Consider the following 20,070-nt stretch of genomic DNA (forward strand, 5'->3'; position numbering starts at 1 on the left):
TTTCAAGCAGCACAACCCTAACAAACTATTTTACAAGGAAAGGCACATAATTTAGTGGATTATCTGGAAGAGAAATAATTTGCATTTTTATGTCATGAGGTCTGCACTGTCAGTAATTGACAATGAAGGTCTGGAGAATGTAACTAAAGGGCCTTAACAGTTAGTCTACTCTACCCTTTCATCTTCAGGGAGGCAACAGAGCCTCCCGATGTAAGACCTCAAGACCCATCGCTGACATCAATTCCAAGTTTTAACAACCCTCACTAATTGCAAGTGCATTAAATCACATCGTTTAAATCTCTCACACGATTCATACGCTGTCCTGAATGAATGTATGTTCTAGCACCTTCTATGTATTTGAAAACACTTTCATTAAGCTTCCTTTTTAGGATCTTATATAGAAATAAATCCCAGTTCCGTTAACCCTTCTCAGAGGTCCACTGAAATCCAATTGCAGCCCTGCGTCACACTGTTTCGGGGTTATCATGCTCTGCACTGTATCCAGTTTTAGGACCTACAACTCCTGGAAGTGTAAACTGTAGCTATTACCACCTCAGCCCTAGAGTCCACAGTTCTATTTTGTACAGTCTCACAACCACGCTTTTTAAACTAGAAAGATACCCTAATGACTGCCTCTTCCTGAAAGGTTTTTCTCAGTCACACTCACACACCACCAATGACTCTGCCAGTCCCTATCTCAACACGTGCATTAGCCTACCCTCGCCAAACCTGCTCCTGCTTATCAAGGTCACTATGAACTCAGGCCCACCCTTCCACGCATGACCACCACCCATTCTCCTCATACTCCTTGGCTTCTGACACTGAACTCGGCAAACACACTTGCTAGCAGGTTCACTGTAACCCTATAAAAACAACTGACCAAAACGTAAAAAGCAACACTGGGCCACACGTAAAACCTGGCCGATCATAACATTACAACAATGTACAACTAATCACCACTCTTAGAACCACCTGACCAGCTGTCAACCCATATAATTGTGTGGTTTAGAAGTATTTTCTTACAATACTGAGTTATGTCAGCAGTTGGGGGGAAAAAATCAGAAACCATGATAAAGTCAAGCTGCACCTTCTTTCTCTTCATTTATAGTCACTTTATCAAATAAAAAAATTCGCTGGGCTGAAAAGATATTTTTCATAAAAATTTTTATTGTATGTCCTATACTATTCTCTTCACAAATTAGCAAGGTGAGGTTGTACTCAGAATGTGTTTCTACAGAAATGGGTAAGACAGGTGTAAGAAAACCAAGTATCTTAATCAAAACTGGAATGAAGCAAAGGCAGAGCTGAAAATAGGACCTTGAAATCCCAATAGCCTATCCCATGTTCTAACCGTATCAGCACTGTTCCTCCTGTAACTGTAAGCTTGAAATTTCATGTTTATTAACAATGATGGAGAAAACATGAAAAAAAGTTTTACCTGGAGGTGGTACAGTTATTGGAATACCTAAAAAACAAGTGATGAAATTTAATATAGTAACTGGATTTCAGAACCTGTTATGTATTTATGCCATCCAAAACAAACTTTGAAATAAAACCCCTCGCCTCGTTATCCTGGCTCAGTCACTCAAGAGAAGCAGTCCATTTTCTTGTGGAGAACCAACAGTTCAAGTGTAACTTCCGACTTCTCTGATGCAAACCCGGTCTAACAACTTGATAACAAGGCTTTCCCCACTAGTTATAACCACAAATAAAGTTAGACATCAGTTAAAAGCACACTTGTGCATAAACAAATACCAAACTCCATGAAATAAGTGGAAGCTAGATTTGGTAAGTAGTGTCTGCTCTTGTTTAACATTTTAATAGGGAACTGGTTTGTGGGCTCTTCGACACTGCCAGTAGTGCGAGGTGACTGGGAAGTGTGGACAGTGCTCACTTCTGACAAGCTCAGTGTACCTAAGGCAGGAGGTGTTCACTCAGACTGTGTTGCTGCTGCTGACAGGAGTCACTGTTTCCCTTGATTTGTAGGACTAGAGAAAGGGGTATAGCCAATTCCTTTACATACACCCCAGGGCACATGAAAATAAACGTGGACAATTTACTAACTCTTCAGTCTCAACAAATACTAACTTGAGTGGCTCTCAGTACATGCATACATCATACATGTTAAGATATAAGCTATGCATACAACATTCTCAATTTACACTGGCCAAATGTGCCCTTAACTCCTAGTGTAAAATTTACAAAGTACTAGAACGCAGCATTTTAAATTTAAGAGATACATGAAAGGAATTTATGTGGCATGCAAATTGTAACTACTTTGAGTTGGAGAAAAATGACAGATTCTAAGTAAGAAAATAGATAAAAAAAACTTTTTCATGAAAAGTTTTATACCATAAATAACTTCAACACATTTGGAATGGTTTACTGAATCCTATTTTAAAACTGCTTCAAAATTAGTTCAAAAGAGAAAAAAATAATCTAAGTCATTAATTAAATGCATGCAAAAAATGAAAATAGACTTGCTTTCAAATGTTTTCTTGTTAATGGAAACATCTGCTAATAATTTATTTTAAAATGTTCTGATGTGTATGTTTTACCAGAATAAGAAGTTTGTACAAAAGAGATCTTAAGGTAGCAGGTAGTCTTACTACAGAGATGGGCACACCTCACTTGACCATCCGGGCAATGGAAGGCTCTGCTACACGTGCAAAACCAACAAGACCAACACGCCATGGAGAGCAGCCACCGTGCTGTAAACTCAGTGGGCCTCTACAAGCCTACTCAACTGTCTCGTTGCTGAGGGCGAGCCTCGTCGACCTCAGCCTACCGGCCGCTTCCCAGAGTACCCAACGGAAAGACTCCAGCACATGGTACGGCCAGCAGAGTTCCAGACTCCAAGCTACGTGGGAAAACTAGGGAAGGTAGAGCATAAATGTTCTTGATATATAGTATTAGCTCATTTTCCTTAGAATAGTACAGACTTCTTTCAGGGCATCACTTAATTTCATTATTGGATCTACTTTTCACATCTAAATGTATTACTTTCTTAGTTAAGATAAAGGACTACACCAAAATCAGCCACCCAAACTATACCATAAAAAACTCTGCCTAACTGAATACACGAGCATCATGTATCAACTCAACTTATGCTGACTAGAGCGTGCCAAAACGTGATTCACACAAACTGAGAAATTACGAACTAGCCCTTTCAAAATTTAGTCTTCAAAACAAGTCATGAAACGTCCACAAAAACATAAAAAGACGTATGATCAAATTATTAAGTATGCTACAAAGGTGGTTAAAATTAGTCTGCCTTTAATCTTACTGTAATAGTTTCAAAAGACAGATAAAATCCACTGCAATTAAGAACACTGTGAAAGAAAACTCATGCTATATACAGATGTCTCTCCAATAAGTATCTACTCATCAGAAAGCTGGCATGGGAACTAGAAAAGGCCCCTCTTGTGAGATCTCTATTTCACCTAAAATATTATGACTTTATTAGTAAATGTTCACTGAAAGAGCACTATGAAGTTGATGAATTACTATATAACCAATTCGTTGACAATTATCAGATGTATTTTCAAACTGTAAATAAGAAAATTTTACCTGTGAAATAACATAAAGCCTACATTGTTCTCATGGAAAAAAAAATCACTATTTAGTACTTGACTTTTGTTAACAAAAGAAAATGGTGTCAAGGAAAAGAAAGGTCATCTCAAAAATCTCTGTCTTGGGAACCAGCAGTTAGCATAATGACTATGTCGCTGGACTCCCACGTAGTCGACCGCGGCTCGGGTCCCGGACCCGGTGGCTTAAAACTCACGCCGGGCGCGTGTGCGTGCGTGCCCAAGATCCCGAGAGGAGAATGGAGGAGAAGGGACTGCGGCGTGACCATCCCCCCTGGGGGGGTGATTTCTCGCTTTCTGTCTCTATGTCTCTCTCTGCCTGTCTGGCGAGCGCACGTGCCCTACAGTGAAAATCTCTCCCAAAAAAAAAAAAATCTCTGTCTTCTCTCAACACCTTAAGAGCCGTGAAACATACAAGGCAAGTACTTTGCTTCTTTCCTATATCCTTTATCTGTAAAATGCAAAGGGGAGAAAAGAGTTTACTTTCCTGGAAAGCCTTATGTAACAGCAGTAAAACAAAGATTTCTGTACTGGCCAAAAGGTTTTGGGAAGGTATTATTAAGACCATAATGGTCTGGAGCCACCCCAGCGTCTTAAGGAGCTGGATTCCACATGGCCAACTACATGGTTCAAACCCCTCAATTGTTGGCTTGAAAAACACACTAGGGGGAACCAGCAGTTAGCGTAATGGCTAGGTCGCTGGATTCCCACGTAGTCGACCGCGGTTCGTGTCCCGGACCCGGTGGCTTAAAACTCACGCCGGGCGCGTGTGCGTGCGTGTCCAAGATCCCGAGAGGAGAATGGAGGAGAAGGGATTGCGGCGTGACCATCCCCCCTGGGGGGTGATTTCTCGCTTTCTGTCTCTATGTCTCTCTCTGTCTGTCTGGCGAACGCACGCGCCCTACAGTGAAAATCTCTCTCAAAAAAAAAAAAAAAAAAAAAAACACACTAGGTATGTGTGTGCATGGCCCAAAATCCCGAGGGAGAAGTGGACAGGAAGGATTATGACGTGACCATTCCCCATGAAGGATGCTTTGTCCCTTTCCCTCTCCTTCTGTCTCTGGTAAGTACACATGCCCTCTGGCAAACTAAAACACAAAAAAGCAAACCAAAAAAAAACACACAAGCCTTTAAAGGCCTGATTAGATTAGGAGTATCAGCAGTGGAGCACACACCAGTTGGCTGCTGAGTTTGTTAAAGGGACTGGCCCTTCCCCTGGTATTTCTGACTTAGTAGATATAGAGGAGGTCTGAAATACTCTATTTCCAAGAATTCCCCAGGAGATAAGGGTATTTTTGACAGGTCACCACCATACTTTGAGAATCGCTAGATTAGATTCTAAGCTTCTCTCCCAATTTCACTACTAAGAAAATCAGTATTTAATAGAGATAAAATCAATCTCATTCTAAATTCTTTTTTTTTTTTTTGAGAGGTTTTCACTACAGGGCACATGCGCTCACCAGACAGAGAGAGACATAGAGACAGAAAGCTAGAAATCACTCCCCAGGGGAGATGGCCACGCCGCATTCTAAATTCTTAAGAAACAAACAAAAGCATCTATGTATAACACTTAAAGTAGCCTACACTATCTGGAATTAACAAGAGAGAAGATTTAATGTTTCCCTTATGTACTGCTAAGGCATACCCTTCAGTGTAAAAGGTAGAAGAGGGGAAGACCTAAAATCCTACCTGAGAGACTGAAGAAACTAAGGTAAAGAAACAGAGAGGCAGCATTCTTGCCAAACCTTGTATTTAAAAGAATTTAACTCTGTAATCATCACGAGGATATAAAAGACGATGACTCCTATTTTACTGCACCCTCTCAATTGCTTTCCCAACGGGGACGCTTTAATGAAGAAGCTGCCATGCTGGAGAGGCCAGTCCCAGCTGGTGGAACTAAAGCACTCTCCATCAAAAGCCTAGAAGGAACTGAGTGTTTTTTAGAAGGACGTAAGTGAGCTTGGTGATGAATCCTCCCTCAGTCTAGCCTACAGAAATGATTCTGAGTGGGACCAGCAGTTAGCGTAATGGCTATGTCGCTGGACTCCCACGTAGTCGACCGCGGTTCGTGTCCCGGACCCGGTGGCTTAAACTCACGCCGGGCACGTGTGCGTGCGTGCCCAAGATCCCGAGAGGAGAATGGAGGAGAAGGGATTGCGGCGTGACCATCCCCCCTGGGTGGTGATTTCCTTGCTTTCTGTCTGTCTGTCTATCTCTGTCTGTCTGGCGAGTGCACGCGCCCTATAGCAAAAACCTCTCAAAAAAAAAAAAGAAATGATTCTGAGGTGTAGAGACCTGAAGTGAGGAGCCAGCTAAGTTCTGCCCACATTCCTGACCCACAGAAACTGTCCAATAATAAATACATGCAGTTATAAGCTGCTACATTCTAGAGTAGCTTGTCACATAGCCACAGAAAGCGAACACATGTAATTACACCCATCTCTTCTCTGTTAGAGTCCAATGAAAGAAAGAAACATGGCAGAATTACGTGAACTGTACTTCCTATTTTCAGTAGGAAATCCAAACTCCATCAGCACTATTAATGTGAGCAATTTAAGCCTGATCACATTCCTTAAGTCTCACCAAATTCTACTTCAAACCCATCAAACTCAGAAGTAAATTCTTCACAAAGGAACTGAGCACAGAAAGTCAGGGTTTATAAAAATCTTTAAATATATTCCACCAGAAATGCTATGTATCAGGACTTTAAAGTTATACACACACACATAAACATTCACACATACCACCTACCATCTAAAAAAGAACACAGAATATAGGATACTCTAATACATTTCTTAATAAATTAAAATGCTTAATTACAAACTGCAAAGATGAAAGTAATTTTACTGAAAGAAATGTTAGAAAATGCTATACTCGTAAAACTTAGAGCAACCAAAAAGTTGCCAGCAAACTTCATGTCTAAAGGTACAAAGGACAATTTTACATTAATTATAAAGTAATCACACTATGCTAAAATCTTTTCATCCTCAAATTTTTATCACCTAAAGACTACAGAAAATTAAAAGTATATCTTAGGGAGATTAAGACATCCTGTTGAAATGTTAATTTTTTTTCTTTTTGGAGAGGTTTTTGCTATAGGGCACATGCACTCGCTAGAAAGACAGAGAAAGACAGAGACAGAAAGCGAGAAATCACCCCCCAGGGGGATGGATACACAGCAATTCCTTCTCCTCCATTCTCCTCTCAGGATCTTGGGCATGCATGCACACACACCCGGCGTGAGTTTAAGCCACTAGGTCTGGGACTCCAACAGTGGTCAGCTACATGGGAATCCAACGACACAGCCATTATACCAACTGCTGGTCCCAAAATGTTAATATTTTTAAAAAGAATTTATAAAGGGGTCGATCTCTACCAGTTCACATTTAATCACAAAATTACTGAAAGAATATTGAAAAAAACAAAATGGCAAATAGTAAATCAATCAGATTCTACAAAATGTTGTTTAATGGGAAGTAAAAATATAACTTTCATAAGGGGGCATCCATGGAAAGAAAAACAGATATTCAAAAATGAAAATCATAATGAAGATTTTAGGCGTAGTGGTTATGTTGCTGGACTCACAGATGGCCGACTCTGATTTGAGTCCTGGACCTAGTGACGAGAATCATGCACGGGGGTATGCGTGCATGCCCAAGATCCCAGGAGAAGAATGGAGAAGGGATTGCAGCGTGGTCACGCCCCTGCGGGATCATTTCTCTTCCTCTTGATGTGTGTCTCTCTTCCCCGCATGCACACATGCCCTAAGGCAAAAAACTCTAAAAAATTTCGCATTTAAAATAATTGTAATTATGCTAAAACATAATATTTATTATAACTAGCATTATTCTCTATTTTGAGTTACTCAAAAATTGAGAGGCTTTTTTTCTTAATACAGAAAAACATAACTAAAGAAAAAATAAGTACTGTTCTCAAAAACTTAAAGGAATTACGTTTCAAAGATACTTCTGGGAAATGCTTACATTTCTGGCAAACAGTGCCATTTATTTTGAGATAATCAATCTAAGGCTAAAACCAAAAATCCACTATAAAATTAGCTTAATAAATGTATCAGGACCAGCAGATGGCATAATTATTACATCGCTGAACTCCCACGTAGTCAACCATAGTCTGAGTCCTGGACTGGGCGGCTTAAACTCATTGCGGGCATGTGTGCATGCGTGCCCAAGATCCCCAGAGGAGAATAGAAAAGAAGGAACTGCGGCATGGCTGTCACCCCGGGGAGGGGGGGTGATTTCTCACTTCCTGTTTCTCTGTGTCTTTCTGGCGAGCACATATGCCCTATAACAACAACAACAACAAAAAACTTTCTTAAAATAAATAAATAAATGTTATATTCATAAAATAACATCTCAAAGGCGAAAAAAAAAATGTACTTCCTCCAGAGTGCTGGTAATATTTACCCAAATAGGCCAAACTTGTACCAAAACAGCAAACTTTTGTCCAGGGACTCCTGAGGGGTTCCTGAGGCCCTTTTACAGAATCTGCATGGTCAAAACTATGTAAAAATACTAAGATTTCATTATTATTGCCTTTTTCATGCTCATTCTCTTACGAGTGTATGGTGGAGTTTTCTAGAGAATACATAACTTGTGGTATCACAATAGATTTAATTCAGAAACAAATAGAAGACCCAACCAAGTTTCTTTCTATTAAGGCGTATAGTAAAGAGATTTATGAGAGAGAGTAAAGCAAGGCGGCTTCTTTTCACTAAATATTTTGATTAACTGTCTATTTAAAAAGTAGTTATTTCCATGAAAAATGTAATGTTAACATAAAATGGATTGTGAGTATTTTTAAACTAATAAATATTTTAATTTCTAACACCAAAAAAAGATAAAACATACAAAATTAGAAGCTGTTTGGGAACTGCAATAAGTTTTAAGAGTTTAAAAAAGTCTGTGATCAAAAAATTTGAGAGCTGGGGACCAGCAATTAGCGTAATGGCTATGTCGTTGGACTCCCATGTAGTTGACCGCGGTTTGCGTCGCGGACCCAGTGGCTTAAAACTCACGCCAGGTGTGTGTGCGTGCGTGCCCAAGATCCCGAGAGGAGAAAGGATTGCGGTGTTGTCATCCCCCCCGGGGGGGTGATTTTTCGCTTTCTGTCTCTCTGTCTCTCTCTGTCTGTCTGGCGAGTGCACGCGACCTATCACAAAAACCTCTCAAAAAAAAAAAAAAAAAAATTGAGAGCTCCTGTGCTAAAGAACCAGATTGTAACATGAGGTTAAGATGGCTGGATCCCGGGACCAGCAGTTAGCATAATGGCTATGTCACTGGACTTGCGTGTAGTCAACCGCAGTTCGAGTCCTGGACCCGGTGGCTTAAACTCACGCTGGGCGTATGTGCGTGCATGCCCAATATCCTGAGAGGAGAATGGGGGAGAAGGGATTGCAGCGTGGCCATCCCCCCAGGACACGCTTTCTCACTTTCCCTCTATGTCTCTCTATGTCAAGCACCCTACAGAAAATTTTTTTAAAAAGCTCTAGGAGTAGATGGTGATGGTTACACAACACTGTGAATGTATTTAAAGCCAGTGATTGCACACTTACTTCCAAGTAATTACAATGATGAATATTACGTTTTGTATTTCTTACATAATAAACATAAGTCACTTACCCTGTAGCATTAATTCTTTCAATTTTAACAATATTCCTTCCAATAAAGTATTTCAAAACAAGCTTATTCAGTTCAATGTTAAGACTTCTTAACACAAGTCAAGCAATAGTGAAACCATAACTAATTTAATTTTTTAAAATTTCTGATTCCTAGGACCAGCAGTTAGCGTAATGGCTACGTCACTGAACTCCCATGTAGTCAACCGCGGTTCAAATCCTGGACCCGGTGGCTTAAATTAACGTCGGGCATGTGTGTGTGCATGCCCAAGATCCCAAGAGGAGAATGGAGGAGAAGGGAATGCAGCGTGGCAATCCCCCCCCCGAGGGGGGGTGATTTCTCGCTTTCTGTCTCTATGTCTCTGTCTTTCTGGCAAACGCACGTACCCTATAGCAAAAACCTCTCCAAAAAAAGAAAATTTCTGATTCCTGCTCTTCACAATCTCCCTAACTGCCCTACCCCAAGTATATACCCATGCATTTCAAAATCAGGGACATGCTTTTTTAAAAAACTGAAACACAGGCTGGTGAGTGACATGGTATTAAGGCACTGGACTCCCACATGGCTTATCATGGTTTGAGTCCCAAACCTGACGGCTTGCTTTCTCACCGTCTCTTTCTGTCTCTCTCTGGTCAAATTATAAATCAATCTATCTATAAAAAAAAGGGGGGGGGATATGCCATTGTGTTAAATATACCTAACCCAGTAATACAGTTTTCTTGACATAGATATTGATTCGTTTCAACACGGCTTATTAAAAAATTAATGTTTCAAGCAAAACTGCCTGAGTTTAAATTCCAATGCTATTTTCTTTCTATTAAACTCCTTAAGCCCTACCATCCTCATCTATGAACTTAAAGAGTACTATATATTACCAGCTCTTGTTCGAGAATCAAGTGAGTTAATACATGATGTGCTCAGAGCAGTGCCTTCACAAGTAAGCATTCATTAAGTATTAATAAATATTTCTATTATTACTCAGAAAAAGCATGAAATCACACTGATATTTCTGGAAAATTTAATACAACAGAAGTCTTTTTTTACGGCTCAAGAGAAAACAAAAATACCGTATTTTCTGAAAATTATAGAGGACTTTGACTGTCTGAAGTTACTATTAATACGACTGCAAGAAAAGCCACTAAATACTACATTCCAGAGCTCTCATCCATCTTTTCTGATATTGAATAAGAATTCTCCTCCACTCTTGTCTATATTATAGCCAAAGGTACTTCATACTCTCGTTACTAACTAGGTTCTGTACATGTTTGTACGTAGGTATTTGCGGGGCGGGGAGACAGTACTTGTCATCAGTGACTTCTTTTAAAAATGCAGAAATCTTATTCATCTGGTATCTAGATAAACAGTATCATGGTACACCCCAAAACATGAACATAAAACATCCTTAACTTAATGTCTCTCATCACGTATAGGACAGCAGTCTTTGAAAATTTATGCATTAGAAATCTAATGTTAACAAAGACAACAATAAAGTGCATTTATGTCGATTCTCAAAATATATTTTTCCCTTTTCTTTTTTGTATTTAAAAAAAAAAAAGCAAAAAAGAAAACTCCAGGTTTCTCTAAGAAAAATGGAGACCCTTTTAAGGCAATGTCTAAAAAGAGAGACTCCCGAGTCACAGCTTTTCTCTACTAGCTGTGTAATTCTTCAGGTGGTTAAAGTGTCAGTAAACTGTACGGCAGGTTACTGTAATCATGTGGCCCCATGACAAGCGGTGTATGCAAACATGGCTCAGGCTGGCCCACGGCCCAGTGGTTAAAGGAGCAGAGTCCTACGTGGCAGATGACAGTTCAGATCCTGGACCCGGCACTCTGAAGAACATGCTGTGTACATGCACGTGCATGACCCAAATCCCAACAGGATGGAGATACGAAGTGACGGGGCTGCAGCAGGACTTGCTGGGGGTGCTTTCTCCCTCTCCTCTCTTTGTCTCTCTGATGGGCACACACACCCTCTGGCAATTAAACAAGTTTTAAGCAGGGCCTACATTTATCTGACATTTATCTATGCATCCATACTGTTGTTTACAGCCAGTGCCTGTTCTTACTGATTCTGTCAATTCCTTCTGTTGTTATGAATATATAAGTACGTGGTTTATTCCATTAGTTAACACATTTAGAGAACGCTAAGTATATACAAGATAACTCTCCGTTAGTATGGAGAAATACACATGAAAATGCATATAACTCTCCTAAACTGCTTACACTCTAGTAAAAAAATGAGTAATTCTGAAGGCCTCAACTTATAAATATTTATTTGGTTTTAATATGAACTGGTATCCCCCAACATAATCAGATACTGCCTAAAAGAGCATCGAATTTATGTGAATCTGTATCTTTTAAATGCTGACAGGAGATATAACCTAAGAATAAGCATTAAAGAAAATCTGGATAGGTATTTAAAATATGAAAAGCATGCAGCGGAGAATTAATATTAAGTAGATAAATCAATTAAGCAAAAGAAGTGATCAGCAGTACTTTACAGTATAATGCCACTGACAGCTAAAACTTCAAAGGTTTGTTATCCTTCTTTTTTTAATTTTAAGAATTACCTTTTTTTGGGAGAGGTTTTTGCTATATGGCACATGTGCTCGCCAGAAAGACAGAGCAAGACAGACAGAAAGCAAGAAATCACCCCCCTGGGGGGATGGCCACGCCGCAATCCCTTCTCCATCATTCTCCTCTCCAGATCTTGGGCATGCACACACGCGTGCCCAGTGTGAGTTTAAGCCACCAGGTCCAGGACTCGAACTGCGATTGACTACGTGGGACTCCAGCAACATACCCATTACGCCAACTGCTGGTCCCGAGAATTATTTTATTTAACTTTATGTATGTATGCATATATGTTAATTTCACCAGAGAGGGACAGACTGAGAGTGAGAAAGAGAGAGAGGTAAAGTGAGAAAGTAAATATCAGGTCCCGGACTCGAACAGTAGTAGGCCATTTGGGAATCTAGCACCCTTAATCATCACATCACCTGCCGGTCCCAGGCTCGTTAATCTTGTAAACAAAAGTTATATGAAAAGAAATGGTAATTTTACCATCTTGAAAAAAGGTAAACTTCCAGATAATGCCATCACCTATCAGCAATCTCCTACAGAGCTTCTGGATATTCTTACACCAGCGTGGTACTTAACGTTTTCGTCTTTAATGGACACCATCCTCTCCCACTTACGTTAGTTAATAAACAGACAGTACTGAGCACATACTGGCATGGTGGTTAAGGCACTGGACAATCACATGGTCAACTGCGATTAGAGTCCTGGACCTGGTGGCTTGCTTTCTCACTTTCCTTCCCTCCCTCTGTCCTTTCCTCCTTACTTCCCCCCCTACTTCTCTGTCTCTCTCTGATCAAATTTTTAAAAAAGAAATGAATAACGAATAATTATTTTTAAAAATCACATTGTACTCAATAAATAGAGTTATTATTTGCCAATGAAATACAAAAACTTTTAATTTTTTTAAATTTAAAAAGAAAAATTCTTTCACATCACCTTTGATATCTAGTAAAGTTTAAATAAGACTGCAAAATAATTTAGCATAAGGACTCTTCACAAACATCATTTTTTATTCTTATTAATAAAATACATCCGAAAATTAAGTATTTCTAAATTTCATTTAACTTTTCCAGGGGAGAAAAACTCATTTGTAAATCGTATAAGTAATTATTATGGATCACAAGAGTCCTCTTTTCCCCTTTTATTTAGTTAATTCTCAGCATTTGTTTTTTGGAAAGATTTTTGCTATAGGGCGTGTCTACCCAGGGGGGATGGCCCCAGGCAGGATGGCCATGATGCAATCCCTTCTCCATTCTCCTCTTGGGGTCTTAGGTACGTGCGCACACACACGCACCCAGTGTGAATTCTCAGCCTATTAAAGGACCAAAAATCAAGGGACCAATCTCAATGTAAGAATAGTTTGTGCTCAGTTTAGTGGCTGGAACATAGTCTGCTGAACTTAGAAGCAAAGTTATCTACAGTAGGCACTGCTGACCTGGCCCATTGTTTTTGAGACAAATGGTTCTATAAAGGCATGCATCATTTTTCATAACATTGTCCTTATTGTCTCCTGTTTAAAAGCAGCAGTGACAGTGGAAGAGAATCAAAGCCGGTGACGATGAAGTGCAGAGACGGTCGCTGCCGCTAGGAGGCCCAGGATGCAAACCTCAGCAAGGGCCGAGACTCGGTCCTTGGCTCCATGCTCTGCAATTGGCACCTTCAAATGAAGGCGCTCAGTTGCAAACTCAGTGAGCGAGAGCACACGGCTCTCTAGTATGAGCTGGTTTCACTAGGAAAAAGCAAATCTTAATACTGTAATTCTGATCAGGACCAGCAGCTAAATTTTATAATTTACTACTGGCATTCTCCATAAGAAACAAAGTCACTATAATGTCAATCTTACTGGTTTCATATAAAGTTGGTTACATGGGATAAATACTGACAACTTGCTGGGAATAAAATAAGAAAGGCCACTGGATAAAAATCTGAAAGTAGAAGTAGAAATAAAATTTGGGAATTACTTGAATTGAATTTTTAATGATCTGAAATGAATTTTTAAAATCTATTACCACTAATTTGGTTCTTAATTAATGATCAAAAGTGGCTGAAAATATAAAAATTTACATCAGAGTAGCCCCCACTTATCCACAGTACATATTCCAAGACCCTCAAGTGGATGCCTCCAACCCTGTGCAGTACGAAATCCTGTACATACTACGCTGTTTCCAACCTGGTGACCAAGGTGGCCGTGAGCGACAAATAGAAGCACAGAAGGGGTAGTGTGTACATTCGATGTGGACATGCTGGACAAAGGAAGAGCACACATGCCGGGAGGGACCAAGCACAGGAGGCAGAAAGGGCCAGATTTTATCACAGCAACGCAGAGCACAATTTAACACTTATGTACAGTTTATTTCTCAAACTTTCCCTTTAACTATTTTCAGACCACAATTGACCAGGAGTAACTGAAACCACAGATGAGGGGGGACTACTTTAGTTCTCAGTCTTGTTTAAAAGAAGTAAATACCAGGTACCTGGTACCCAGTAGTTGTCTCCTAAAAGAAAATCAGTATTCACAGAAGACCAGACTGAAATTTCAATTCCAATCTCTTCATAAAATACATATTTTTTAACCTCCAATTCTGAAAGTATCTTTAAACGTTTTTTCAAACAAACTAAAATAGCCATAATTCAACAAGAATTTATACATATATTAGCAACTTCATTTTAGAGATCGCTTTCATATTTTTGGGCAATATTCTTAGTTATCTACACTCTTCTCTATTTCAGGATAATGTGTCTTTCCAATGGTAAAATAGCAAGACACATACCCAGCATCTGTTTCAGTGTGAACCTGTGAAGACTTTACATATCACATCTATTATTTGTGATGCTCTGCAATCAATCAAGATACTATTTTCAAATATGTAACAAGGTAAAAAAGTAAAACACAGGGTATTTTTCCTTCCAAGTCCAATGCCGTATGGACGGACTGACCTGGGGGTGGAATCAGAGGTGGAGCAGTGCTGACAGTCGGAGGAGGGGGAAGAAATGGAGGCGGTGGGAGGTGGGTGGGAGGAGCTCCTGGAGGGAAAAATGGAGGTGGTTTGCTAAAATTGTTGTCCACTTCAGAAGCAGATCTTTCAGAAAGGACCTAAAATTTGACAAAGTTAATGAAAAGATTAGTAAGTGTTCTTATTTAAGAGTAATCTTAGTAAATTAATTAACTTAATCTAAGGAATAAAGGGTAACTTATTACATGTATTTGAGAGGCAATAACATTTGTGTGTGATACATTGTGTGATTTTGTGTGTGTGTGTGTGTGTATATATATATATATATATATACACACACACACACATGCATGCACTCACATGCTTTTTTTTTTTTTTTCCTTTTGAGGTTTTTAATCATAGGGCATATGTACTCAACAGAGAGACAGAAAAACAGAGGGAAAGTGAGAATCATCCCCTGAGAGGATAGCCACACGCAATCCTTCCTCAACTCCATTCCCTTCCTGGGATTTTGGGCACACAAGCATCAGTTTCAAGCCACCAAATTTGGGACTTGAACCATGGTCGGTCACATGAGAGTCCAGCACCTCAACTATGCCACCTGCTGGCTCCACTCACGTACATACTTTCTTAAATCTATTTAAAGATTAAGAGAAACAATTTGTGCCGCCAAAAGTTCGTTTTTTTGGTGGAAGTTTTTGCCATAGAAAACATGCGCTCACTGGACAAAGACAGTAAAAGGGAAGTGAGAAATCACCCCCTCAGGGCAGGTGGCCACACTGCACTCCCTTTTCCTCCATTCTTCTCTTGGGATCTTGGACATGCGGCTGGTGTGAGTTTCAAGACACCAGGTCTGGGACTTGAACCACGGTCTGCCATGTGGGAGTCCAGCCACGTAACCGCTCTGCCACCTGCTAGTCCTGTCCCTTCAAAATTCTTAATAAGAAATAATTAAGTTTAAAAAGAAATTGCAAATAAGAAATAAGCCTAGTACTTCACAAATATATGCAAGGGTCTTCAAATAATTCAGGGGAAATGTGTATTATGAAAACCTGAATGGATTTCAAACAATTTTTACACCAAAATAAGCTTATACTTCAATACCATCCTTCCATGAACTATGCCACCTTGCACTATCTTTGTTACTTGACCAAAATTAAAGCATTCCGATTATGATAATGGAATCATGAATCATCCATAATTGGACAGAGTTGGACTAGAGCCTGTCCTCACCAGGCTGCAGAGAGACGTAAGGCTTCGCTGAACCCTAAGGCACAGGCAGCAAGACATGCACGGAACTTCCTCAGGGGGCCTGTGACTGTAAGAACAAGTGTGGATACTTGAAAGATAAAGCGTGTGGGCAGTAAGCGACCAGCACCACCAAAAGCACCCCAAATCTATGGAAATAAAACAGCAAGCAAAGCTTTTCCTAGAAAGCTAGACTTTTTTTTGGAGAGGTTTTTTTTTTTTTCTGCTATAGAGCGCGTGCGCTAGCCAGACAGAAAGAGAGAGACAGAGAGACAGAAAGCGAGAAATCACCCCCCAGGGGGGATGGCCACACCGCAATCCCTTCTCCGTTATCCTCTAAGGACCCTGGGCATGCACGCACATGCGCCCGGTGTGAGTTTTAAGCCACTGGGTCCAGGACGCGAACCGCGGTCGACTACATGGGAGTCCAGCGACATAGCCATTACGCTAACTACTGGTCCCCCTAGAAAGCTAGAATTTTGATAGGGACCCTGAGAGATTATAATGCACAAATAGGCCTGAAAAACAACAAAACAGCTAACATAATGTTCCATATTTAAATTATACTTCTCAAATTTAGTTGCTGACTAGACTATCATCTGAACACACATTCATCTTTCTGTTAACTTTTCCTACATTTCAATATAGCAGTTATTCAAGGTTTATGCTCATAAGCTATTCCTTAAAAAAGCATACAGAGGTATTTTTAAAAATCATGCACTTTGGGACCAGCAGTTAGCATAATGGCTATGTCGCTGGACTCCCATGTAGTCGAACGTGGTTCGCGTCCTGGACCCAGTGGCTTAAAACTCACATCGGACGCATGTGCGTGTGTGCCCAGGATCCCGAGAGGAGAATGGAGAAGGGATTGTGGTGTGGCCATCCCCCCTGGGGGGTGATTTCTCACTTTCTGTCTCTCTGTCTCTGTCTGGCGAGCGCACGTGCCCTATAGCAAAAACCTCTCAAAAAAAATTTTTTTTTTAAAAAATCATGCATTTTAATAATGAGGTAAAATAGGCGTATCTTCCATTTACAAAATAATTGACCTTTTAAGATGCTAAAAATAATGTACATTAATTTATTGAAAGTTAGAATCAAAACACTTGGGACATATTTTAAAATACTGAGAAGAGGGGCAACAGCAGGTGGCATAGTACTTAAGGTGCCGGACTCTCACATGGTTGACTGTAATTCGAGTCCTGGACCCAGAGAACTGAAACTCACACTGGGCGCATGTGCCTGCATGTCCCAAATTCCAAGAGGAGAAGAGACTGTGGTGTGACCATCACCCCTTGGTGGTGATTTCTTCCCTTCTGTCTTTCTGTGTGTGTCTCTGTCTCTTGGGTGAGTTGTATGCGCCTTATAGCAAAAACATATCAAAAAAATTTAAAAACTGAGAAAAGGGAACACACACCGAAAAAAGTATGACCAAGCTGATGGACAGAGGTCTCAATTACTAATGTTCTAACATTAATTATCCAAATTATGAGACCAGCAGTTGGCATAATGGCTATGTCGCTGGACTCCCATGTAGTTGACTGCGGTTCAAGTCCTAGATTCAGCAGCTTAAACTCATGCCAGGCATGTGTGTGTGCATGCCCAAGATCCCGAGAGGAGAATAGAGAAGGGATTGCAGCATGGCAACCCCCCATAGGGGGTGATTTCTTGCTTTCTGTCTCTCTGTCTCTATCTTTCTGGAGAGTGCATGCACCCTATAGCAAAAACCTCTAAAAAAAAAAAATTATCCAACCTATTAATAAATCATCTCCTTCATTCTTTCAGTTGAAGGCATAAATAACCCTACTTCTCTCCGAAACCTCACATTAAACAAATCATGGTATATCCATATAATCAAGCTATCATACAGAGATTTTAAATATTTTAAGACTAAAATAGGGAAATGCAAATGATAATTTTAGATGGACAAAAAGATACACAGAAAACGTATCCCAATTTTGCTTGGTTACAAATCGTGTGATTTGGTGTGATTATCTGTAGTGGTATAATTATCAGTAGTTTTTTTCTTCTTTAAACTTTTCCCATATGTTCTAATTTTCTGTTCAATGAATCTATATACACTACATATTTAATGAGAAAAAATAAAAACTGTACTAAGAAGGATATTGGGTTGGGTCTTCAGAAAAGTCATGAGGCATTTTTGCATAGAAATATACGTCATGACTTTGCCCACAACCCCACAGACTCTAAATTAGAAATGGAGAAGCTACTGTAATAGATATAAACGTGGCTGGTTCCATATGTTTTATGTTTTTGTAGTACTTAAACCACTTATTGGCACACAGCTTAGCACTATAAATATTTCCTGAATAAATTAAGTTAGAATATAGATATAATACTTCAGTTATAAAGGAAAAATAATTGATTGCTAGGTAATAAACCTAGGGGCCAGTAGGTAATGTGGCGGTTAAGGCTCTGGACTCCCAAATGGCCGACTATGGTGAGTCCTGAACTGGCAACTTGCTTTCTCATCCCCCTCACTGCTGCCCCAGTGAACACATATGCCCTATCGCAAATTAAAAAATATGGGGGCCGACAGGTGGCATGGTGGTTAAGAGCAATGACTCCTACATGGCTGACCACAGTTTGAGTCCTGGACCTCGTGGCTTGCTTTCTCACTTTTCCTCTCTTTCACTGTCCCTCTCTGGTCAAAATAAATTAAATAAATAAAGTCAAGTAAAATAATTCTTTAAAAATCAGTAATAACAATAAAATTAAATAAGTTCTTTTTTAAAAATACTAATACTGAACCTGTATATTGCTGTTTTCATTTGCCCGTCGCCTTCCTTCCACTCGGCTGATAGTTATAGTCTGACCAATGACATCAATTGATCCAGGTAATCTCCTGTAACATAAACATTAAATCAACTCATTTTTATCTAATTACATGTTTGAAAAATAATGGCAATGTGAGAAATAAAAACAAATTCTGCAATGTACTGTAAAATAAAATGAGACCATAACCCACATTAAAAAAAATACTGCCTTATAATATATATAAATACTGCTTTATAATAAACCAGAACCAATGCACCCTACAACTATCATAATGTTAAATTTTTAGTATGTGTACAGTATTTGTTCTAAATTTACATTTTTTTTTGGAGAGTTTTTTTTTGCTATAGGGCATGTGCGCTCTCCAGAAAGACAAAGACAGAGACAGAGAGACAGAAAGCGAGAAATCACCCCCCAGAGGAAATGGCCACACCACAACCCCTTCTCCTCTATTCTCCTCTCAAGATCTTGGGCACGCAAACACACATGCCTGGCTTGAGTTTAAGTCACTGGTTCCAGGACTCGAACCGTGGTCGACTACATGAGAGTCCAGCGACATAGCCATTACGTCAACTGCTGGCCCCCAAATTTACTAATTTTTTTTTTTTTTGGAGAGGTTTTTGCTATAGGGCACGTGCACTCGCCAGACAGACAGTCAGAGAGTCAGAAAGCGAGAAATCACCCCCCAGGGGGGATGGCCATGCCGCAATCCCTTCTACTCCGTTCTCCTCTCCGGACCCTGGGCATGCACGCACACACGCCCGGCGTGAGTTTTAAGTCACTGGGTCCGGGACACGAACCACGGTTGACTACATGGGAGTCCAGTGACATAGCCATTATGCTAACTGCTGGTCCCCCAAATTTACTATTTTTAATAGTATCAAATGAATTTAGATTTCCAGAACTAAATCAGAGAGCAGATGCTTGCTAGACAAATGGAAATAAAATGTGTTGGCCACTGTAATTACACTGTATCACAGTTGTATCACAGAAACTTTACTGAAGTTCTTTATAAAAACTTTGAAGAATGCATGCTTGTTTGACACATACAGGGTATTTTTCCCTGGTGATATATTCCAAGCATTAGAAAACATAAAAAGAAAACTTCCATTTCTGGTAACTTGCCTTCAGATAGAAAATATCTGCCCTATCCCCAATAGTACTTAGAATACCTTTGAAATGACAGGTAAGTATATGAAGATATAGAAAAGGAGTCTATCACAGAACAATGCTGCAAATTTAACAGAAAAAGCTAGTAAGTTTAATTTT

At 39.8% G+C, this 20,070-nt stretch overlaps 1 protein-coding gene across 1 annotated transcript in view; it reads right to left on the reverse strand.

Moving 5' to 3' along the window:
• The window catches only part of FIP1L1 (factor interacting with PAPOLA and CPSF1), a gene marked incomplete in the record, with an annotated part of 79,535 nt that overhangs the window by 18,963 nt on the left and 40,502 nt on the right, over nucleotides 1-20,070 (reverse strand). Inside the window, 3 exon segments of the mRNA XM_014582471.2 lie at nucleotides 1,439-1,465; nucleotides 14,744-14,900; nucleotides 18,778-18,871. Coding sequence (XP_014437957.1) covers nucleotides 1,439-1,465; nucleotides 14,744-14,900; nucleotides 18,778-18,871 — 278 coding nt within the window.

This window comes from Tupaia chinensis, unplaced genomic scaffold (assembly GCF_000334495.1).
Source record: "Tupaia chinensis unplaced genomic scaffold, TupChi_1.0 Scaffold143615_1, whole genome shotgun sequence".
NCBI lineage: Eukaryota > Metazoa > Chordata > Mammalia > Scandentia > Tupaiidae > Tupaia > Tupaia belangeri.